Source organism: Pantherophis guttatus, chromosome 6 (genome assembly GCF_059756535.1).
Source record: "Pantherophis guttatus breed Tessera chromosome 6, ASM5975653v1, whole genome shotgun sequence".
In the NCBI taxonomy this organism is placed as follows: Eukaryota; Metazoa; Chordata; class Lepidosauria; order Squamata; family Colubridae; genus Pantherophis; species Pantherophis guttatus.
This window is the reverse complement of record NC_142068.1, coordinates 98682737-98707998: the sequence shown is the minus strand read 5'-3', so window position 1 is coordinate 98707998 and position 25262 is coordinate 98682737. Positions and strand designations below refer to the sequence as shown.

Genomic DNA, 25262 nt, shown 5'->3' with positions numbered 1-25262 from the left:
AAAATGAATAGCTTCCAAAAAGAAATACAGGCAATGTTCCAATCTATTCAAGAAGCTATTGTTGCACAGAAAGAAGAAATAAGGACGAACCACAGCGAGGTGAAAGGTGACTTAGGAGAAATGAAAGAACAGATTCAGAATATGGATGGGAGATTAGAGAATTTTCAGCAAAAAATGAACAAAGGATCCAGAAAATAAGAGGATAAATCAGAAGAAACCGAAAAAAGAATGGAGGAACTGACACAAGCAAATAAAAACCTCGAGGAGACAGTTATCATTTTAGAAATGGAGAAGGCAGCCCATTTCCTAAGATTCCAAAACATAGAGGACAAAGAAGATCTCCCTGAAGTGATAGCAGAGCTATTGGCAAACACGCAGGTGGTTCGGAGAACCAGTAACAAAAATCCCTGCCCCTCCCCCATTGCCCAGCTGAGCCGCGCAATCATCAGAGATTTTTTTTTAAAAAAATGTAAAAGCATTTTTTCTACAAACTCTTTGGCCAAAAAAATGCTTTTAAAAGTAAAAAAAAAAAAAGCCTCTGATGATCATGCGGCTCAGCTGGGATCATCAGAGGCTTTTAAAAACATTTTTTCTACAACCTCTTCAGCCGAAGAGGTTATAGAAAGAATGTTTTTAAAGGGAAAAAAAGCCTCTGCCAATCAGGCAAATCAGCTGGGATCATCAGAGGCTTAAAAAAAAAAGAAAGAAAGAAAGCTTCTGCTGATCCCCAATTGTGAAGCGCACTAAATTTAACTGTGCTGAGCAAGCATTTAAATAAATTTAACTGTGCTGCACCATGGAGAAGCCAACAGTAGCGGCGAAGAGAAACGGGCAGGCCAGACCAGTGTCTCGGGGCAGAGAGGAAGTCACGTGTCTCCCCAAGTGACTGAGGTGCAAGCAGCACCAACAAGGGCTGGAAGAAGTGCCCACGAAATAAGGCAAGTACAGGAGCGTTTCGCTCCCACTCTGGAATATGGAGCGAGTCTCCATCCCCCGCCCTTCCCTTCTCAGGCCAGGCAAGGAGTGACTGGGACAGGAGGGTGAGACGCAGGGCCAGCCAATGGTGAGTTCAGCCAACAGGGAGCCACAGCAGGGGGAAGGAAAGAGCCACGGGTTGCCGATACCCGTTGCTTCGGCCCGCCTGCACTGCCGCCCTCCTTGCCACAACAGCACCATTACCTCATTCCGGCTGGCGAAGGCTGCACTACTCCTTGCACGTTGCACCACCTGCAAAATTGCACGTTGCACATACCTCCCTCTATGGCAGAGATTTCCAGCCCCACCACAAGCTGCCTGGCCGGTCCCATATTCCAGAGCTCTAGTCACAGGAGTGGCCCATTGGTCATCCCGGAGCAGCTCCTCTATCCGGGTGCACTGCGGACCACCAAAATTTTCTCGTGGACCGCCATGGTCCATGGACCACCGGTTGATGACCACTGATCTAGGCTATCAAGTGTCAAGCAAGGGAGTAGAAATGGACCCAGGAAAAGTAAAAGCTATCCTGGAGTGGCAACCCCCTCAAACCCGCAAGCAACTGCAGAGCTTTTTGGGGTTTGCAAACTTTTACCAGCAGTTCATCCCCTCTTTCATCAAAACAGCCCTGTCCATCACCAAACTGCTAAAAACAGGGAAAGGGAGGGCCAAATGCGACCCAGCCAGCTGCTAGAGTGGACCGTGAAGTGCCATTTGAGAAACTCAAACAGCTATTCATGGAAGAACTGGTCCTAAAGCACCCAAACCCTAAGGAGCCATGTCATTCAGGCAGATGCCAGTGATGTATCCGTAGGGGCAGTCCTCCTCCAGAACAAGGAGGGGAACTTTCAACCACGCGCCTACACCTCCAGAAAACTCACCAACACTGAATGAAGGTGGGCGATGTGGGAGAAAGAGGCTTTCGTGGTCCATTGGGCACTATTAACCTGGTGGCACTTCCTAGAAGGTAGCCAAATGCCGTTTGAAGTATGGACTGATCACAAAAATCTGGAGGCCCTTAGGTCCCCATGGAAGCTTTCTCCCAAACAAGTTCAATGGGCACAGTATTTTAACTGATTCGATTTCACCCTTCTCTGTGTCTATGTCTCTCTCTCCCTCCCTATCTCCACCCCTCTCTCCCCTCTCCCCTCTCTCTGTCTCTCTCCCTCAGTTTTTGGGGAGGAAAATAAGAAAAAAGCTGATTGGCGGGTGGATCGGCCTCCCGGAATTTTAGCAATAGGTTCATTAGTTCTGAGCTCTGAGTTCTGAGCTCTGTGCCTTATTTTCTTTTGCTTTTTTTTTTCTGCCTCTCAATCTTCTGAAACTCCATTTCAGAAAAAAACATTTTTTTTTGCCCCTGAAAGCCTCCAAAACAGAGCTTCAGAAAAAAAGCCTCTGAAGCTCTGTTTCTGAGGCTTTTTTTCTGAAGCTCTGTTTGGAGGCTTTTTTTTCTGAAGCTTTGTTTCCAATGCTTTTTTCAACCTCTGAAACCTCCATTTGAGAAGCTGGGTGGGGCTACATTCACATAAGACGCACCCAGATTTTCACTCTCTTTTTTGGGGGGAAAAGGTGCATCTTATATTCCGAAAAATACGTTAGTACATGTCCTTTTTACATTTTCTGTACTTAGCCTTTTTATCTTTCAGTTTATCAGAAAGATCTTCGTGCAACAATGCTGGTTTCTTTTTGGATTTCCCGTTTTTATTTTTCAGTGGTGTTGTGCTAAGTTCTTCAAAGTTTCCCAAACTTCTTGAGTTGTTTTTCCCTTTAAAATTTTCACCATGGAATCCTTCCTGAACTCTGAGTTTGTTAAAATCAGTTCTTTTAAAGTCTAAGACACTGGTTTGGTTAAAACAAACAAGTCCAGGTTTACTTCTAGCAACGAAGCCAAGCAAAGGTGGGGACAATGCAGTAGTTTACAAAAATAACTTTGTGGAAGTTATTTCCACAATAACTGGGTCCTAAAGAGGCAAGATACTGCTATGTACAAACTGTTACAGTTAAGAATTAGTAGGCACACATAAGACTGAGAATTTGAAAACTAAGGATTCCCCTAAGCCTTGCCAATCACAAATGTGTGCATTCAGTAGGGAGCTGCCCTGAATGTAAATGCCATTTCTGCAAATCTTCAGTGCCGGAATCAACTGACACCTTGCTCTTCTCCATTTTGTTGTAAAGCTAGTGAACTCCAAGATCTTACCTGGTTCGATTGCTTTGAATTGCTTGAGAATACCTGTGTAACCTGTTTGGCTTGAAAAATCAGATGTTTGCTTTCTCAAGTTGTTACTCCTAGACTTTATAAAAATGTAAAGACCCCCTTGAATTAAGTTTGATTCCTACTTTACTGTTGTTTCTTGGCATCAGTATGGAAGTGGTTTGTCATGGTCTTCTTCCAGATATTCTTCAATTTCCCATCAAAATGGGAGATTCACAATGCTTTTTATCATTTTAGATTAATATGATTCCACAGAGATAGCTCTCCAATGGATATTCATACTCTGGTAACTTCCTTTTTGGACTTCTGGAAAGCATTTGTGAGGTTGTCTTTGAAAATAGCCAAGAAACATCAGTTGGTTCAGAACAGGGTTATTGGTAAATGCAATGAGCCGGTTAATGCAATGAGATAATCCCAGTACTTCTGCCACCAGACTGCATCTGGACCAAGTTCTAACTGCTAGTGTTAAAACTCTAAATCCTAAATAGCTTTGTGGCAGCTACCTGAAGAAGCATCTCCTACCTGGTTCTTCAGATCTGAACCTGAGATTTTCCTCTGCAAATGAAGCAAGGTTGTAAGAGAGCTTGTCCAGTGGCGGTATCCGATTTATGGAACATACTCAGCAGAGTGACTAAGGCAGTGCCTACTTTATAGAACTTTTTTGTGGAAACTCAATTCTGTTTTTATTCTTTGGCCTTGTGGAAGTTTAAAATTATTCCCTTTCTGAATCTCTACCATATGCAGTACTTATCTAAATAATTCACTGTTAGAATGGCTTGATAAATATATCAAGGTAGATAGTTATGCATTTTATATTGTAATCAGTTGCAATAGTAAGCTATAGAAATCTATCATACAACCATTGTTTTAAATTTAAAATAAAAACAGAATAGGATTAATATTCAGTTACTGTATCTAAGGTCTTACTAGTAATAATCTCTTGCACAACTGTAAACAGAAAGAGGTATTGCACACTCTATCTGAAATGTTTATTATCTATTTTTAATGTTAACATGTGTAAAATATTTCTACTTTGTTACATTTTTTCATCTGTACAAGTAGCATTCCCATAACCCAGTTCCCATTCTAGCATATCCTTACATGTGTTTTAGGATCTGGCGAACCAATATTTCCACAGATGTTGTTTTCAGGTTCTGCTGTTCTTGACAGACCCCTACATGGTTTTTTTGTAGGCAAGTTTGCTGATGCAGGGAAGAAAAGGAAGGAAAAAAGATTAAACTGAAGTTCTGTCTACATGATCTTTTAGGTCTCTTTGAAATAAAATATATCCTCTTAATTTTCTATGTGGAATTCCATTTTATATGGTTTAATTAATTTCCCTAAAATGAAAATTGACAAAGCTCGTAATAACTGACAGGAAATAAATGTCAGTTTATCATTCATTTAAATATTCACCATAATTAAAGTCAGTTTCTCTGTTTATTATTGTGAGCTTCTTCTATTTTCATCTTAGGGAAATTGATTAAATTACATAAAATGCAGTTCCACATAGAAAAGTAAGAGGATATACTTTATTTCAGGGAGATCATTATAAAAGAGAGAGAACTGCTGCAAGGCTTTTCCCTGAGGATCAGATATCACAAAGAACAACATACTATTGCCCAATTTTTTTTTTGTTTCCAACTGAGGTGTCAGTTTTTGAGAGTTTTAATCAATGTCCTTTTCATAATAAATGTTGTGCAGTAAATAAAGAATAACATAGCATCAAAATAGTTTTGTTAAATGTAACATAAAGATCTTGACACATACTTTTAACAAACTTTGTTTCAAAAACATTTGTGCTCAAATACTTTATATTTAGGAAATGCAGTACATTTTCTCCTAATGTATTAATGTCAGTCAGCCTAATGCAAACTAAAATCATGCTGGCCTTTCAATATAAATCTAAATTCACACATATTCCAAGGTATTAGGAACATGAAGACTCCCTAAGAAAATACTTCACATAGAACATAAAATAATTTTACCTGTTTTGTTCAGTGCCAGTTTGGGATTGTCCAGGTTTCCCAATAGAGGTACTTGCATGCTGGCCTGGTACAGAGATTCCAGCTCAGAAACCTCCTGCACTGTTTCCTGATTCTGCACTGGGTAGTCCCCAAGAGCTCTTTGACTGATCACAGGTGATTTGTTTCCAGGTATCAAAAGCCAACTGGCATTCTTATGCTGAGTTACTGCTGTGCTAAAATTGTTAAGATGGTCTGTGCAGCTCTCTCCAGGCACAGATGCAATCAAGCCAGCAGAATTTCTGTAATTGGTATATTTTGTTTTTTCCTCACAGCTGCATTTTCCTGGATATAACTTGGGACTCAAGGTACATTGTTTCCCTTTGTTGCAGAGAACTTTTATATGTGAATCAGAACTTTCAGAAATGATGTTGGAAGCATTAAAACAATCTTCAGAACTCAACTCAATTTTAGAAAGACTTGAGTCCGACGTTTCAGCAGGTGCCATTCCATTCTCCTGTCTTCCAACATCTGACCGCTCGAGGTAAAAATGACTACTGTAGGATTCTTGCTGTAACTTTGGAGTATTTTGATCATGACAGGTAGCTGCCTTCCTTTTTTCCTCATAAGTATCTAGTCTTTGGAAATTTCCCTCCAACCACTGAAGCTGTTCTGCAATGGAAAGAACATGCCTTTTGCTACTTACACCTTCGGATTTCAAAGAATCCCCACTAACAAGTTCTTGTGGATGATGTAAACTCTCATGACTGTTTACCTCAAGTTGCCCAGTTGTCTGCAATTCTTCTGGAGCACAATGAAGAAGAGAGGGAAGAGAAGGCAGTATTGCACCATGATAATCCCTAGGTGGAGCAGCACTAGGCCATTCTGAAATGCTTCCTGAATTGAAGAGCGGATTATGTAGGCCTTTTTTGCCAAGTGGAATTTCCGATGCTGGTGAAGAGGGGAAGAGTGTAGGTAATGATTCAGAGTTTGTTATAGTTAAATTCATTTTGCAGTAGGGGATGAGAGGAGATGCTGCATTATGTAGGTTCTTGACCTTAATGTTACTGTTGTGATCTTCGTAATCCTTTAAAGTGCTAGGAGAAGCAAGTTTCACATCACCATTGATTTTATTCTTAGTCTGAATGGATTGATCGCTACCAGGTTGTCTAAAAGGAAAAGTAGTAGCTTCATCACTGAAAGTAACAGACACAGCTTGAAAGTGCAGGCTGTTCTCAAGAAGGGGTTGAAATATGGGCTTGGAATATGATGATTTCTTTTCAGGATGGGAAGCAAGTGGATGGACGTAGGCTCTTGACCCAGGTGCTGCTTCTTTGCTGGGTTCCAGCACACTCTTCTGTTTCAGCAGTACTTGGAGTGGGATAGTCTGTTTACTGAAACACACATTAAAACATCATCAGTGACTGATGACTCCTAATTAGAAATATTAGGCTAAGTTAAAATCTACTAAGTTAACAAGGTACATATTTTATCAGTGTTTTCTGGTATCAAGTATGTGTGAGTGTAAAATTATTGCATGGTTGCATGCATAGTTGTTAAGCTGATCAGAATTTTTTCTGGTATTAGAATGGCACCAAGAACAATTATCTATTTTGGTAAAAATAATTTTTCATTGAAGAGTTCCACCAATGATCAACAATTTCAACCTCAAGAATGTATGTATTTTAATATATTCTTGAAGTTTTGAGTCAAATGGAGAATATCCTCATCGTGGACTAAGAACATGCAATTCTTTACTGTACAGGAATATCACATTACAATAGAATTCTTCTTTTAGAACTGTTTCCCTCTTTTCCGCTTTAACTTTTTTTCATCTGTAAATGTTCAAAAAACGTCAACCACTTACAATATGACGCAATCAATATCTACTGAGAAATAGTGACTACATGAATGTTAATTAGATAACATTCTTATGTTTATTTCTAAAATAATATTATAAACTTGTTCAATATAATACATAAAATAGGAAATAAAATAGGGGGAAATCAGTTTATTTATATGATTCTTATTTTCATGTAGAATTGTATTACAACTAAGTACATTTAAATTAGTCTAACAGCCTGCACCGCTATGGACAAAAACGCTGAAGAACTTTTCCTTTTTAATAAGAGTTCCACTTATTATAAATATCACAACTCTTGATAGTAGAAACAAGGGGTTGTAATAATAAAGTATGCTGTGTGAAGCAATTAGGATTTTTTATGGTAGGGCAAAAGGTATCAGAGATTAAGCAATTTTGGCCATTCAACTTACTTCCAGGGTCTCCAAACCTCTTAACCCCCATACTAGCTGTTAATCAGTGGCATGGTTTCCTGCCATTTGAGGTAAGAAACATATGGAAATAAGCTTTTTTTTTTTTTTTTGCTTGTGCCTTCCAGTCAATGTTAATTCCTGGCAGGAGCTTCAGTTTTCTTGGTAAGACTTCAGAAGTAGTTTCTATTGCCTCCTATCTGGGGCTGAGAGAGAGTGACTGACCCAAGGATACTTTGTGCCCAAGATGCGACTACAACTCAGGGTCTCCTTGTTTCTAGCCTGGTGCCTTAACCACTATAACCAAACTTGTTCACAATAAGTAAAAATTAGTTTAACATTATTTTGAAAAAAAGGAGAGCATTAAAGAAATAAAACTCTTGGCCATGTGTGCCATGGCCCAAACATTTTGCTTCATTGCCCTCCAAATGATGAATGTTAGTCCCTGACCATAAATATGCAGTTTTGCTAAATAGCAAAAAAGAACAATACTAGGAGAAGATTGGAAACCATACAAAAAGATCCTTAAATTAGTCGTTTTCCTATATTATAACAACAACTTTAACAATATCTGCCTATCCCAGGTCCTTGGGGAGGACTCGATAAGTGAATAGAAATGCCAAATCCAGCCTAAACAGTGACTGGGTGAGTAGCCATAATCTTGGCCCCCACTTAGAAAAACTTTCCATCTCTCAAATGCAAAAGGCCACACTGCCTGGAACTGCACATATACCATGCCGATACATTATACTAACTAGGTTCTTGGGAAGAATTCAATTCTAAAGAGTGGGCAGCTGTGACTTTACATTATTTATTATTTTTTTCCTATCAATAGTGTTTTTATTTTTTCCATATTATTCTCAGACGTAGAGCTAGAGCCTGATGGAGTAGCTCCTTCGAATACAAATAGTAGAGACACACAGAGTGAAAGGATGATTGGCTGGCTGGTGAATTCTGGGGGTCCACAGGTCTTCAAGTTGCCAAGGTTGGACACCCCTCCTGTAGCACATAAAGAAGAGGAGGAACTTTGAGAAATCATTGTTACCATCCTGATTTATCAGATTAACAGAGTTGGAAGGGACCTTGGAGGTCATCTTTTATGTTTACATTATTGTAAACATAAAAATCCTAATGAGATACTAATAATGTATATCTGATCCTGATTTATAGTTTGCTAGAATTTCTGCTTAAGGTCATATTCTTGTTGTTATTGGCTATCGTGTTACTATTATGATAAATAATCGAAGATACTATTATGATAAACAATTTAGTACAAAAACACAGCTAAACACAACATTGCATAAAGTTTGCATCCAAGTCTCTTTCAGATACAGTAAAAAAAATCGTAAGGAATAGGGTAGGGAAAAATTCAACTAGGACACATCTAGTTCTTTTGCTTATGAAGAAAGTATTGTTGGTTCTAAAATCTTTCAAGTTCCAATAACAAAAAGTAATTTTGGAAGTGCAGGAAAGACCTATATCCCACATATACTTTTCAAACCATTATTTATAGTCATTCAGAAAACTCTTCAATTGCACTGCCAAAACATAGTAGTTTCCTAATTTTGGGGAAATTTTAAGGTAGAAAAAGCAAACTATGCAAACTATACCCAACAAGTAGAAAGGATTATTTAGAATAAGCTTCCAATATTTATTAAAACTAAAAAAAAAACCTTTGGGAATATACCAGATGGCAGTTTATCAGCACTATGGTCAGGTTAGGATATAGCATTTTATATATCTGTACCTATTGCAGGACCTCAACTTCAACTAAAATAGGTTATTAAGAAACTGCTTTTTGAGATTTTTTTTTAAAAAAAACAAGCATTGTTTATTAGAAACCAGCATGGGTTTATCAAGAATAAATCATGTCAAATGAACCTGATTTGATAGTGTGACCAGCTTAGTTAGCCATAAGAATGTGGTAGACTTCAACAATGTAGTTGGCAAAGGCTCTCATAAAATTCTTGTAGAGAATTTTAGGGCTGGATTATGCTACCATTAGATGGGTACAAAAATGGCTGATTGATTGTCCCAGCCCCAATTAATTCAAATGGCCCTGTGTCAAAATTGAGGGAAATGTCAATTGGTGTACAGATTTCCATTCTTATACCGCCATTCTTGAACATATTTATAAATAACTTGGATAAGTGGTTAGAAAATATCAAATTTGCAGACTACACAAACATAGGGGGATAGCAAGGACCTTTGAGATTATAAAGATTCAGGAGGATATTGACAAGCTGGAACAATCAACAACAATCAGCAAGATTAATTTTGCCAGGGATAAAGTTCTACACTGGAGTAGAAATTTTTTTAAAAAACAAAGGTATTCCTGCAGGATACCAGGGTACTCTTGTGGGCTTTGATACACTTGAAAAGGACCTGGACTAGAAGCTAAATATGAATCAATAGTGTGATGCAGCTGCTAAGAACATGCAATTATACAGTAGTGTCAAGAGCAAAACAAGCATTTTCCTCTTTATATACTTTATATACTTGTATATATAAATCCTTCTCTGTTCTCTGTGTGTATGATTTTGTGTGTGTGTGTGTGTGTGTGAGAGAGAGAGAGAGAGAGAGAGAGGGAGGGAGAGAGAGAGAGAGAGAGAGAGAGAGAGATTTAATTTACAGTGCATTCAGAAAGTATTCAGATCCCCATCACTTTTGGCAATTTTGTTGTGCTGCAGCCTGATTCTACAATTGTTGAACTTCATTTTTTTCTCATTAGTCTACACTCAGTACCTCAAAATGACAAAGTGAAAACAGAAGCTTAGAAATATCTGTAAATTTATTAAAAAGAGAAAACTGAAATATCACATTGGCATAAGCATTCAGACTCTTTGCAATAACACTTCAAATTTAGCTCAGGAGCCTCCTATTTATCTTGATCGTTGCTGACATGTTCCTACACCTTGATTGGAGTTGACCTGTGGCAAATTAAATTGATTGACATGATTTGGAAGGCACACTCTTCTCTATAGAATTCCCCATAGCTGACAATGCATACTGTAGCAGAGCAAAAGCCATAAGGTCAAAGGAACTGCCTGCAGAGCTCAGAGCCAGGATTATTGCAAGGCACAGATCTGGGGAAGGCTACAATAAAATATGCATTGCTGCATTGAAGGCTTCTAAGACCACAGTGGCCTCCATAATTCTCAAACAGAAGAAGTTTGGGACAACTAGAACTCCTCCAAGAGCTGGTTGCCTGGTCAAACTGAGCAATGGGGAGGAAGGGCCTTAGTAAGAGGTGACCAAGAAACCTGATAGTAACTCTGAGTTCCAGAGATCCTGTATAGAGATGGGACAGAGTTCCAGAAGGACAACCATCTCTGCAGCCCTCCACCGATCTGGGCTTTATGACAGAGTGGCTAGACAGTAGTCTCTCCTCAATGCAAAACACATAAAAGCTCTCTTGGAATTTGAAAAAAAGCATCTGAAGGACTGTTAGGAACAAGATTCTCTGGTCTGATGAAACTAAAGATTGAACTGTTTGGCCTCCATTCTAAATTTTATGTCTGGAGGAAACCATCACTTGCCCATTATCACCCCAACAGTGAAGCATGGTGGTGGTGGCATCATGCTATGGGGGTGTTTTTCAGCAGCAGGGACTGGGAGATTGGTCATGGTTGAAGGAAAGCTGAATGGAATAAAGTACAGAGATATCCCCAATGAAAACCTGTTCTACAGTGCTCAGGATCACTTTCTGACATGACAACAATTCTAAGCACGCAGTCAAAGATAACACAGGAGTGGCTTAGGGAAAACTCTGTGAATGTCTTAAGAGTGGCCCAGCCAGAGCCCTGACTTGAACTCTGTTGAACATCTCTGAGGGGACTTGGAAATGACTGTCCATCGACAATTGCCATCCAACCTGACTGAGCTTGAGAAGATTTGCGGGGAAAAAATGGCAGAAAATCCCCATTCCAGGTGTGCAAAGCTTGTGTAATACCCAAAAAGACTCACAGTAATTCTGCCAAGAATGCTTCAGACCCTGAGTGAATACTTATGCCAATGTGATATTTCAGTTTTTTCTTTTTAATAAATTTACAGACATTTCTAAAATCCTAAAATAGGTCAGGAAAAGCTGCTAATGACAGAGACAGACACTTATCCTGAACTTATGCCCACTTTAAGCCATAGAAACAAACAACATAGAAAGAACCAAAGGAGTAGCTATCATTTAAAGATTTCACAGAAAACTTTGCCACACATAATTTCTGTGCAGTAATGCCCTCTTCTTTTTGAATTTATGTGGTTAACAGTTTCCCAATTATATTGTCACTTCCCAGCTGGATCCATGTTGTAGATACTAACCCTGCATCAAATGTAAAAATATTATATACCTGGGGTTCATTCTAGAATTACCCTGAGAGTCCATCATATTCTTTATCATTCAAGATCTGAGTAAAATAATTAAGTTTCATACAACAGGGGAAACTTATTGTTGAATGCTTCTTTCCAGATCAGGCCCAATTCAGATCTGGAGTATGCCAATATTTTTTTAGTCTACCTTGTAGATTGGGTCATGTTGCCGCCCGGTGGTGGGTGGCAGGTAGGTGGCGGTTGTACAGGTTGTTGCTGCTGCATGCGATCCTGAAGGCTCCGCTCTTTTCGGACATAGATTTGCAGCTTCTTATCGATTAGGGCTCTGCTCTGAGTGCTAGAGCTGGCATCATGCATGGCAAGTCTTAGTTTAGCTAAAAAGCAAAAGAAAACATAGCAGAAACAAAAACAAAACTCAGGGAAGGAGAGAAAAAAGTAATGATGCAAAAAAAATTAAAAAGGAACATGCAAATACTGCCATGAAAAAGTTCACAAGGATGCATCTCTTCCCAGTAAGGCACATTCAGGTTAGCTACATGTCCAAACAAGTTAATGAGAAATAAAAAGTAAAATTAAGCAAGATTTTAAATGGTTTTTAATGAAATGCCCTTGGTAACTTAAGTCGCTGTAATCCTCATACAACTAACCATTTAAATCCAAATACTTGTCTCTAGTCCCAGTTAGCTGAAACCCAATAGGCAGCCAGGTGAGACATTTGCTGGCAAAGCTTTCATGAAGTCTGCTTTTGCTTTCTTGTTTTGTTAATCCATTAGAGCAGATTTGTAGAAACAAATGCTGTTAATCATCCAAAGCCAGTTTGTCTGCAACCTTGCTAACCAGCAAGAAGAGAATGGAGAATGGGAAGGAGAGTTAGCCAATCAAAAATATGAGTTATGAAAATAAAAAAATGCAGCAGCACAAATTCCCAAAAGTTACAGCACATATTTAAACAATGACCCCTCCTTTTCCTCATCTTCTTGTTATTTCAACGACTGTATACATTTTGCTTTTTTGAATGAAAAAGCAACTTTGGGAATTAAAACTTTTTGATAAACCAGTTTCTGAACTGAGAAAATTATGTGCAGAAGAAAATGCAGGAAAGCACAATTAGCAGATAGAATAGGTGGCATCAAGAATTCATCTGCTTTTCTCAGCTTTCAACAGAAGGAGCCCCAGTAATAAAAAAGAATAGTATATTCTGATATTACAAGAAAGAAATAACAAAAAAATCAGAAAAAGACATATTTTACATCCCCCCTTTCTGATTTATTTTGCATTAAACAATTAGTTCTGTTAACTTAGGTTATGTTAATAGATATTAATAAACTGTACAAAACAGAGTAAACTGAAGCAGTTAATAAATACTTACATATAGCTTCATTGCAGAGAGCCAAAGCTGCAGCACAATCTCCCTTCTGCTCTTGATGCAGTGACTCTTGAAAGATTGAATCTGCCTCTTGCATAGGCCTCTCAAAGCCACCAGTCCTCCCTGCAAGGGCAGTATTCTTGGTTTCCATTCCAGGCTTCTTTTCATCTAAACAGCCCCCACCCTTCCCCACCCCTCCCCTGTTTTTTAACAATTCATATTGCAGATCACATATCTTGAAGCCTGCTTCTTTAAAACCTGTCTGGAACCAATGCAAGGAATATGCATCAGAAGCAAAGGCATGTATAATGTTAAAACAATGTTCTGGGTCCCTTTTCCAAGCTGGGATATCGCAAACACCAGCAGCAATCCAGAGGTTTGCTCTTGGGGCAGCTTCAGAGAAAATGGGGTACAGAGTCTTTGTTTTAGGAGGACTGGTCCTTGGTGTGGGCTTGGGGTGTGTGGGTTCTAGTACTTTTGACACAGTCAAAAACTCAATTTTAATTGTCCTTCCTGGTGTCTGCTGACTTGCCTTTTGTTAAGTAGATGGTGTCTGGCCAGACTGTTTCTGGGTGTGGGGAAGTGTGACTGAAGAGGTTCTTTCTTTGTCTGGTTAATTACTCTTGGTTTTGGTACTTGGTCTTGCTACTGTCAGATGATAACTTAGCAGAGGTACAATTTAGCAATCAATCGTTACAATGTATCTCCCAGAATTTCCAATCTCAGTGGATCATGGATTTGTGTTAATGGTTAAGGGATAGCTGAGACAGTGAGAAAAATAAAAGTTAATTTGGAATAAAAAATATCTTATGATTACTATTGATTATTAAAATAAAATTCTTTCCACAATAAGTAGGGAAGTTATACAGCATAGAGGGTTGGAATTGGGTCTCATTAACATGTTAATGAAACCCAGTTTTACAAATCAATTTAATAAATTGAGCTGCAGTACACAGAGTACTTGGAAATTAAATCCTATGAAAATGATTAAAAGAAATGGACCATGTTTACCCTAAAGAACAGAAGACAAAAAAGAGACATGACAGCAGCCTTTCAATATTTGAACACCATCAAAAGAAAGAGGATATGGATCAGTGGTGGGATTCAGCTGGTTTGGGAGAACTGTTTGTTCACTTTCTGAGCAGTTTGGCGAACCGGTTGTTGGGGTGTACTTTTTGGGTGTACTTCCAAGAGGCAGGATGTAAGCTTGGCACTCTGATTTTTTTACTGCCTTTCTGGGGGCATGTGATCTTTCCTTAAATCTGGATGATTTCCTTAGGATATCTTGTGAGGTGACTGAGACCAACTGTTATCTTTAAGTAGTGCAAATGGATCTAAGGATTGCTTCTCCTGGGTGTGAAAGGGTGCTTTGTCAGTTCACTGATCACAGGAGTCTCTTGTCTAGAAGGTTCTTCAGTCATCCAGGTCATGGTTGTACCAAAGGTGCTTTGTTCAAGAGTGTTGGAAGAAATATTTGGTTCAGTTCCAAGCGAGGAGAAAGACACTGGAAACATGGAGGCTGACTGGGAAGATAGTTTATTGGTGAACAGGACTATATGGGTTTAAGGTCCTGGGTAGCTGACCAATTGGTTTGATGAATACATGGATTTTCATACAGTTTGTTCTACAGCATTTTGCAATTTAGAGGCTTGTTTTGTGTATGTTATTTGATTTTAATTAGTTTGTCTCGCGAAGGCCAACAGTGACTTGGGGTTTTTAATCTTCTTTAACAAATGTAATTAATCCTAGATGCTGGCTTCCTTGGGGTTTTAATTCTGTTTTGAATGGATTACCAAATCTGTTTTTTAAAAAGGTGACTTCCTCAGTTTCTTTGGGGCTATTAAGAAAGACTGAGTCCATTTTCTGCCTTTTAAGAGCATATTTCCCTATTTCTCATTTAGGGAAATATAATTTTCTGCCTTTTTAATATTTCTCAAAATACTTCATTCTTCTGGGGAGGGGGTGGTAACTTTCTACAAGAGAACTGGACTTTCTTGGTTTCCAAAAAAACCACCTTTGGGACAGGAGTCTCTTTCAATCCTTTGGAGTGGCCAAGACACATGATTCCTCACTGATAGTAAGATTTTTTTTAAAAAAGGGAGGAGGTAGGGGTGTGGATCTTTCAATTCGTTTTAGTTTTCCTTCATGACAATAAGGCTTAGTAACATGGCACCAGGCTTGAAGTTTATATAGATATCTGTGGCATGTACTAATTTTATTATGATCCTGACAAGCTTGGGAGACTTGAACCTGGATCCCCTATATACTTTGTTAATTTGTCTCTTTAGCTCAGCATTTTGTAGCCCAAATATGCCCACCCACTTTCTGGAGAGCTTAAATGACCCCTCTGCTGAAAGGTTTATGAGCAAGAGTTGGCTGCTGATAGTTATCGTTGCATTTTAGCTATTTTAATTCCTCAAGGTGCTCTGGCACCCTGCCTGATTTGTAAATCCAGGTTGCAGGTATTGCTAATGAAAAGGTTGGTTTCCATGATAGCTGTAACTATCATTGATCTTCAGTGTGTATTCCCCCATTTCTAATCTAATGATTGGTATTTAGGGCAGCTTTTTGCAAGCAAAGAAGCTTTTTGTATTTTTGTACAGGTAATCCTTGCTTTACAACAGTTCATTTAGTGACTATTCAAAGTTACAATGGTACTGAAAAAAGTGGATTATGACCATTTTTCATACTTACAACCGTTGCAGCATCCCCACAGTGATGAGAGGCCAGGTGAGGCGATGCACCCCTTGATGTGAGTGACGTTGAGTTGGCCACACCCATCCAATCACATGACTACCCAGCCACACCTACCCAACTGGTCATTAAGGCAGAGAACCGGTTGTTAAATTATTTCAATCCCACCATTGGTATGGATTTATTCTTCATTGGTATGGAGACTAGAACAAGAACCAGTGAATGGAATCTTTGTAGAGAGAAATTGAAACTTGAAATAAGAAGGGATTTCCTGACTGTTACAGGTACATATGAAATAGTGGAACAGCCTGCTTCCTGAAGTTGTGGTTGCTCATCACTGAAGGCTTCAAATAAAGATTGGATAAGCCTTTGCTGTAATGGTCTAATTATTCTTGTCTTTCACAAGGGGTTGAACTGTAAGACTTCTAAGGTCTCTTTCAATCCTATGATTCCATTCACTGTAGATTTCTAAGTGCATCTATAGCATATATAGTGACTAAGGGTCATGAACAAGCAGGGATTTTTTCTGGACAGAGCGCTTAGCTGTGGTCTTCCCTACCTTGATGATATCCAAACTAAGATAATAAAATGTCATTCAGTTTTAATTCTATTTCTTTTACTTACTTGTGAGAAATATAAGAATTATTCCTGTAAAAGCATAACCTGAGTTACGCCATTTTAAAATCATGTTAAGGCTTTATTTTACCTTGTATAACCTGATTATATAATTTAGCTGACATTTAAGAACATGAGAAAGGAACTGTGTAATTCCTGTGTTTTTGAGAATATGTTTATCTTGCAGGAAATATGCTCTTGGGTCAATTTGCCCTCATTAATTAAAGGAAGTACGCAATTGATGTTTTTGAGGGGTATTTCTGTTGGGAATTGGGGAATTTCCAGGGTGGATCATGTACTACATATGTTATATAAGATGTTATGAAAGATCTGAAACTGATTCCCAAGGGGCTTTATTGACGTGTATTCTGATGTTCCTGAAGACTATAAAAACTCATGTAATCTGTTGTTTTTTCGTCTTTCCTCTACTCCAGAGAGAAAGGCCCTTTGCAAAGAATAAACTCTGTCCCAGGATTATTTTAGTCTCTATTTCCTCCTTAAAATGGTAATGGGGTTTTCCTGTCGATCACATTACTTTTTACACGTTTATATTTCTATAACCTATTTTATACTTATTTTATTTGCTCAGCGTTAATCATTATATGTCTATAATTTGACATGAATAAAGAAAATTATAAAATATACGTGATGCAGACTCGAGCTCTATAGGTTCTGTAAAATGCAAAGGCACTGGAAATGCATTACTATATTCAAAACACTATCATTAGTACTCTGTCTAAACATTTCAAATATTGATTTCAGTGTTCTAATTTATATGTGGCTTGAGTTTGTCTTCCTTATGAAACTATTTATACATCCGGATATTCTTCGGCATTCCTTTTTCAATTATGCAAAGTCAGATTTTATTAGATTATATTTTATTAGATAAGTTTTGAATATGTTAAGATTTTAAAAAACATTTAAATTTAAATCTAAATTAGAAATGTATTTTTTTCTTGGTGGTATGCTCTTGTTTTAAATTATACTGACTTTTGATCATGATATACTGACTCTTTTAAGAGCAGCTGTTCTGATAAACATCATGATCAAAAGGCACCATCAAACAAAAGGCACTGTGCAGATAAAATGTCCATCCACCTTAATGAAAACCTCATCTGAAATCACTATTTGACAAAAAAATAATATACAGACAAATTAAAAAGTGATATCTCATACATTTTATTCCAACACATTTTTCATAATGATTAATTGGGCATATGATTTGGGTGATTTTCCATAATCAAGAACTGGTAACAGCTAATACAATTTGGATGCGTTGATATTCATTCTAGTGAAGAAGAGAAGAAGGAGTTGTGTCCTGCCTTTTTTATTTTTGTCTGAAAGGAATAACTTTACACACATTGGGCCAGAGCTAGATCCGTTTCAGGTTATTCTAAACATTTTCTTCAGACTGGCTATTAAGAGAGCTTTAAATTATAGGAATTTGGCTCTTTTATTAATCTTATCATCTTGATCTCAAACAGGTAAAGACCACACAACTTTCTTTGTGGCAGGATGAGGAAATTGGAGATAAGATCTCTTACTCCAAGCTGGGTAGATTTAATCCACTGTAAAACATTTCCACCTCTAGCAGGAATTTTCATTGTACCCTGAAATGATATTCTGACAATATATACATTTTTTTTTAAAAAAAGTGTGAACCTTTTCTCACCAGACTTTCCAGTGAATGGTCATTCAGATTTTTTAAATCCTTAATGAAAAATGTCATAGTTTTGTTTAATATCTCTGATCCTTCTGGGAACAATTTAAGAGGCCATAGGACCACTATATTTGTTCCTGATTAACTCACTATGGAGTTATGTTAATGATATTATTTATTCTTCTGAAAGTTCAACGTTTCCCAATACATTTGTACTGGGAAAGTGTGAGTAAATTATTAGGCAATTGAATGAATGAATGAATGAATGAATTATTTTTTTTAAAAAAAATCTTAACTTCTTTGTAATGTCCTATTCTTTTGAGAGCCATTGAAATTGAAGGTTAGGCAAAGGATTATCCTTGCACTCTTATTGTTAAGTAAGTTTCTCCGATGTTTTCTTCAATATTGAAAAGATAAATGTATGGCACCAATTAATCAGTAGATTGAAAACCTGTGATAAATGAATATGATGCTTACAGATGTACATTAAATATACAATAGAACAGAGCTGGAAGGGACCTTGGAGGTCTTCTAGTCCAGCCCCCTGCTCAAGCAGAAGGAGCTATATTATTTCAGATAAATGGCTGTCTAGTTTCTTCTTAAAAACCTCTGGTGATGGAGCATCCACAATTTCTGAAGGCAAGCCGTTCCACTGGTTAATTGTCCTCACTGTTAGGAAGTTTCTCCTTAATTCCAGGTTGCTTCTCTCTTTGGTTAGTTTCCAACCAATTTTTCTTGCCCTGCCCTCTGGCACTTTGTAGAATAATTTGACCCCCTCTTCTTTGTGGCAGCCCCTCAAATACTTTAATATTGCTATCATGTCGCCCCTAATTCTTCTTTTCTTTAGACTAACCAAACCCAAATCCTGTAGGGGTTCTTCATATGTATTAGTATGATCATATTATGGATAATTCCAACGAAATTCTGTAACTGTTGAATAAATTTTACATGCATATATGAGAAGCCCTTAAACATATTTGCTGTTCTTTTATTTTAAATTACTTTTTTCTTTTCTCTTTTTTCTTCTACTAGTGCTTTTTTGGATTCGCTTTATTAAATAATGGCAAAAAACTATTCTTTAAGAAATCTTTTTTACAGTTCATATGTTTTTCTTTCTGAATGCATAGCAGATTAGTACACTATCTATTATCATTTTTCCAAGCACATATTATCCGATGAACACATTACCTTGATTCTGCAGTTCATCCAGATCCATAAATCTGCTTGGGTGGGGATTAAAGCCCAAGGCTGCCTCTAGTTCCTTTTCCTGCTTCCTCTGGAAATCTTGCTCCTGGACCCTTCTTGCTACTTCTTCTTGTAATTCATCTAGTTCACTCTTGGAAGAAACAAGTATCTCCCCACCTTTAGAGGGTGGAAAAACCCAAAATGTTTCATCTTATATTTAATTACTACATTATTTACTTTTTTAGTTTTCTGTGCTTCTTATAAGGCTAGTTTTGTTAAATGAATGAAATAATAATAGAAATAATAGAAATGTTGAGTCAAACAATAGCTTCCAATGAAAGGTTTATTGAGGAAGTAAAAATAGTCTATATAATGTCTACTGGGCTGGGCTTGCAATGGTTCTAGAACCATTCAGAACCATGGTTATGTAAGATTCAGCCATACAGTATTTTTTGTTTGTGTGCAGTACTTCATATCATCTGCTGCTGTTTATGTTGCTTCTTTCTCTTCTAAAAAGCTCCAAATGCTATTGGCATTTCTCACAAGGGAACTGATCTAGTTCCCTACTCATTTTGCCTCAGTTTTCTTTGCCTTTCCCAGCTACAAATAGTTGTTTTATGACTATTAATTTAACCACCTTTACAACAGCACTGAAAAAAGTGACAAAGACCAATCCTCACACTTACAATTGTCACACCATCCCTATGGGCATGTGATCAAAATTTGGGCACTTGCATAGATTTACTATGTTTGCAGCATCTTGGGGAAACTATTTGCAATCTTCCCAAGGGCTTCTGACAAAGTCAGTTGGGGAAGCTGGATTCACTTAATGTCCATATACTTAATGATCATGGTGATTTGTTTAACGACTATGGCAAAAATTACATAAAATCAGGTGTAAGTCACTTAGCAATTGCATCAGTTAGCAGTGAAAGTTATGGTCCCAATAGTGGTTGTAAATAAATGTATTTATTTACAATAAATAAATTTATTGTAAATAAATACAATACCTGTATTGTTATATTTTGTTGGTTTGCAATTATCTGAACTATACAGGGTTTAAAGTGCACTACATGGGTTTTCATAAAGTACGGTCTTATGAGTAGTTTTACTAATGATCATGGTAGTTTCCTACTGATTACTAACATAGGCTTTAACTTTTTTTTTACTGGCACACACTGAGTTTATATATCCACAATACATTCAGGGTCCCTTTCCTGATCAGATGCTATCTCCTTCCTTTTGTGAACACAGGACAATGACCTAGACCTAAATGACCTAAAAAAAAGAGGAAATCATAATATGATCCAGGATTGCAAGTATTTGGAGAATGACATCTTACCATGACCAAAGGAGTATTTATTTTTTGTCCTGCAGGTTATAGATGAGGCAGACTCTACTTCCAAGATGCTACTGCTATGTGATTTTGGAATATTATGCCAGGCAGGAATAACATCTCCAGTTCGTTTGATAAGATAATCCCTTTAAAAAGGAAAAAAAAAATATTTCCTCATGAAACACTTTCACTTTTCTTTGTAAAGGAGCAGTAATGTATTTTTTTCAAAAGCAAGTTCCATAGGACTTTTGGATGTATAACAGATATATGATTAAAAAATTAATGATTCCTACCTTTCAGTGGCCTGAACTTTGTTAGGAGCTTACAAAAATACTACTCTTATCCACATTGAATGCCAGCTGGAGCTCCTGTCAACTATGGTGTTGAAATTAATTTGGCATAGAGATGGCAGCTGAGAGACAGTGTACGATCATTCTGTCTTTCTATATATTTTAAGTGCATCAATAAGTTTTTGGATTGTCTATTTATATAAAAGTGTCAATTTACATTAAATCACCAATATTTCTCAGAGAAAAATGAAATGGAAAAATAATTTCTTGTAGAGGTAAAATGGTACAGTGTAATAGTTACCTAAAAAGCTTAGGTAGTAAAAAGCTACCTAAATAGTTAAAAACAACTATACAGGTATACATTTGAGAACACCTTTTCTTTATTACAGAAATTAAAAGTGTATCATAAATTTTGAATGTTTTTGAAAATAATTACATAAAGTAGAAATTGGATTCTTAGATTTTGCAATGGTTGGTCGCCAATCTATTTTCATGATAGTACTTTTTAAAGAAAATATGAAAAACATATGGTTTTTTGTTGTGTTTCTTTTATAGTTTTTTAAGATGTTATAAAACTGTTTATACTGGAACTACGAAAATGCTTTCAGAAAATAAAATGTTAATACTTTGTTTAGTCAGTTTGTACAGAGTTTCTCCCCTTCATGGATTACTGCCTTGTCGTGACAAAGGGGCTTGCATAGTTCAATTAAGCTATGAGCTATGCTGTGCAGGGCCACCCAAGACAGACAGGTCATAGCAGAGAGCTCTGATAAAACGTGATTCACTAGAGAAGGAAATGGCACTCCAGTATCTTTGCCATGAAAACCCCATGGACAGTACCAAAAGGCAAAAAGATATGCCGGATTTATGCCCCAACCACTGGTGCTGAAGAGGATGAAATTGACTGGTTCTATGAAGCCCTACAGCACCTTATAGAATTAACACCAAAAAATGACGTCCTTATCATCATGGGGGATTGGAATGCTAAAGTAGAAAACCAAAAAATAAACGGAATAACAGGCAAATTTGGCCTTGGAGTACAAAATGAAGCAGGGCACAGGCTGATAGAATTTTGTTAAGAGAATACGATGATCATAGCAAACAGGCTGTTTCCTGCCTCCGGAGGGCCTGGGGGGGTGGGAAGGCCTGTTTTTCTTTCTCACCTGGCTCCAGGGCCTCTCTAGGAGTCTAGGAAGGGCGAAAACGGTCTTCCCCATGCCCCGGAGGTCCCACCAGAAGTTGTCAAACGGGGCGTTTTCGGCCTCTGGAGGACCTCCAGGGTGGTGGGGAAGGCCATTTTCGCCCTCCCCAGACTCCTAGAGAGGCCCTGGAGGCTGGGGACAGCAAAAAACGGGCCTTCCGGTCCCACTAGAAGTTGTTAAACGGGCCGTTTTCGGCGTCCCCAGATTCCTAGAGACCCTGGAGCCAGGTGACAAAGAAAAATGGGCCTATCGGGCCATCGTGTGCCAGGAGCGGGGAGGTGGGGGATGGGCGCACGCAAGGGCGGGGTGCATAGATTTATGGGTGTGGGCACACATGCGCGCGCACCCCCCGCCCCCCTCCTGGCACGCAAAGGCAAAAAGGTTAGCCATCACTGTCCTAGAATGTGAAGTCAAATGGGCCTTAGGAAATCTGAGCAACAACAAAGCTAGTGGAGGTGACAGTATTCCAACTGTGCTGACCCAGTTGCTATGCCTGTTCACTGGCTGACATTGTTACCATGTCTTCCCATTCCAGCCAGTCCCCAATGGCTGACCTGTTGCCGTATCTTTCCCAGTTCATGAATATTCTGACATGTTCAAGCCTATGAAGTTCAGCTGTTCTAGTAGGATTTTTCCTACTTTCCTTCTGTAAGTTGCCTCTTACAGAAAAAGCCATGGTCTGAAAAGAGCTTATAAAGCATTAACGGGTTGTTGGAAGTTATCAGTCAAGAGAAGGGTACAAAAAGAATCTCCAAAGCATTGGCTATACCCTGGAACACAGTGAAGACAGTCATCAACAAGAGGGGAAAATGTGGCACAACAGTGACATCACCAGGAACTGGATGGTTCTCTAAAATGAATGAAAAAAGAAGAAAAATGGATAATAAAAATAGGGGTGAAATTGAAAATGGAAAGAACGAATATGATAATGTATAGAATGTATAAAATCAATATGATTGTTAAGAAGTATAATGTAATTAAAAGAGAAAGGGACAAGAAGAAAATGAATAGTATAAAGGGAATCGGGGGAGAATGTAAATATTAGAAGATGACCACCATGAAATCACTGTAAAAAGAGAGTATATATACACATTTTGTGTTTTGCGTTTGTCATACTGTATTATAATAAAAATAAAAATAAAAAAGAAGAAAAAAGGTCCAAGAGGCCTACAGCAATATTAAAGAAGCAGTAGAGATTTCTGGAAAATACTGTTTGTATACTACTTGTGACAACAATTTCCTATATTTTTCATATGTCTGAGCTGTGGAGTAGGGTGACAAGATGGAAGTCTTTTCTTGGGAACTCTAACTACATTTTGCAAAAACGTACACTGAGTCTGACAAAAGCATGTGGGAAAATGTATTATGAATTGATGAGACCAAGGTTGAACTTTTTGTCCATAATTCAAAAAAGTATGTTTGGCACAATAGCAACACTGTGCATCACCATAGGTACACCATGCCCACCATGAAGCATGGCAGTATTATGGAGATGGTTTTCTTCAGCTGGAACTGGGGCTTCAGCCAAGATGGAGGGAATTATGAACAGTTCCAAATATCAGTCAATTTTGGCACAAAACCTTCAGGCCTCTGCTAAAATGCTGAAGATGAATTTCATCTTTCAACATGACAACAACCCAAAGCAAACCTTCACATCAACAAAAGAATGGTTTCAATAGAAAAAAATCAAAGTTTTAGAATGACCCAGCCAGAGCCCAGACCTAAATCCAATTGAAAACCTGTGGGGTGACCTGGAATGGGATAACTTGGTACAACCAACGCACCACGGCCAACTTGCTGTAAGACAAGACAACAATTCAAGTATTTAAAATAATGAAAATAATATATTAATTTCTGTCATTTACATTTCATTTTGTCCTTCCTTTTGCATCCTTTCTTTAAATGATTCTATTCCACCATTTCTTTGATATTAGTGTAATTCTTGTACTGCAGCGAGTTGTCCTGTTCTATTGAATTGTACAACTTATATGTTATGTTAAAGATGGGAAAAAGTCTGAAGTAATTTATCTTGGTCTGATTTTTTTAAAATATCAAAACACCGGCATTTTGCTAGGTATTTTAGATTTTTTATATCCACTATAAAGGCTGCACATCCAAGACTTCCGCGGCAATATCAGACACAGGGAACGGGTCTCCGCGTTCGCTGGGCTGACTTCTCCCTGTTTGTGGGCTCTGAGAAGAGCCAAAGCCATCCTGTAGGTGTGGTGAAGCAAAGAGGGGCGCCCTGTGAGGTCGCAGAGAGTCACAGTTCTCCTATCTGACCCGGGGTTTTTTTTCCCCTCTCAGCCATGGCAAGAAGAAGAGGCAGCCTAAAGATGGCTGCCACAAAGCTAGGACAACCGAAGAACAATTAAGACTGGTGCTGGAGTGAAGTAGGTGAACAGTGCTGGAACTGGGGGGGGGGGAGAGGATTCCTTTTTGCCTTAAATTTAACCCCAAGGAATAATTAGAACTATTTGCTCAGAATTATTTGTTAAAGCGGTGTCTAAGCATTCTGAGAAAATACCAGACCGGAAGGGAAAAGCGCAAGATAGAAAAATAATAAACTTTGAAATATACAGAAAATTAGACTCTTAAACTGGGAAGACATGGTACTGGGAAGGCATTTTAAAATGCTGGAATCATTTACTTACAAAACTTATTCTGCTTTTATAATTGATTTGCAGCGAAAATTGATTGGTGACAATACTGAAATTTAAGTTGAGAGTGCCACTTGCTGGCGAAAGGAAAAATTACAAGTCTAGGAGTCTATATGAAGGACTGTGAAAATATTTATTGGATTATTCTTAACTACCCCATGACTACTGGAGACTTAAATATGAAAATAAGGAAGCTATTTAATTAAATGGGCCTCTGCTAGAAGATTGAACCTGTAAAGGGGACGCAAAAAGGCTTTTGATAACCTCTGGGACTATCTAAATGGAGCTGATTGTTTACCTATGGGATATAAAGAACTGGGATTAGTGCACTGCTTGAAGGGCAATTTAAGGACTGAATAAATAGTTCTTGGACTGCTGGACAAAAGTTGAATTTTTAAAAACAAAATAAGATGCTTTATAAGGACGAAATGAGTGGAACTTTGAAGGAAATGGCATTACTTTTTCAAAACACAAAAGACATCACGGAGAAAGGATTTAAGGAAATT

The 25262-nt window shown here is 37.9% G+C and overlaps 1 protein-coding gene across 9 annotated transcripts in view; it reads right to left on the bottom strand.

Moving 5' to 3' along the window:
• USP54 (ubiquitin specific peptidase 54) overlaps positions 1–25262 on the bottom strand; it is a 167257-nt gene that overhangs the window by 24289 nt on the left and 117706 nt on the right. For all 9 annotated transcript variants that reach the window (XM_060694164.2, XM_087872318.1, XM_034435269.3 and 6 more), the window contains 6 exons: positions 20611–20750; positions 19272–19445; positions 13118–13237; positions 11936–12122; positions 5176–6545; positions 4289–4389 (listed from right to left, as the gene is read on the bottom strand). In XM_060694164.2, coding sequence (XP_060550147.2) covers positions 4289–4389; positions 5176–6545; positions 11936–12122; positions 13118–13237; positions 19272–19445; positions 20611–20750 — 2092 coding nt within the window. The remainder of the gene's footprint in view (positions 1–4288; positions 4390–5175; positions 6546–11935; positions 12123–13117; positions 13238–19271; positions 19446–20610; positions 20751–25262) is intronic.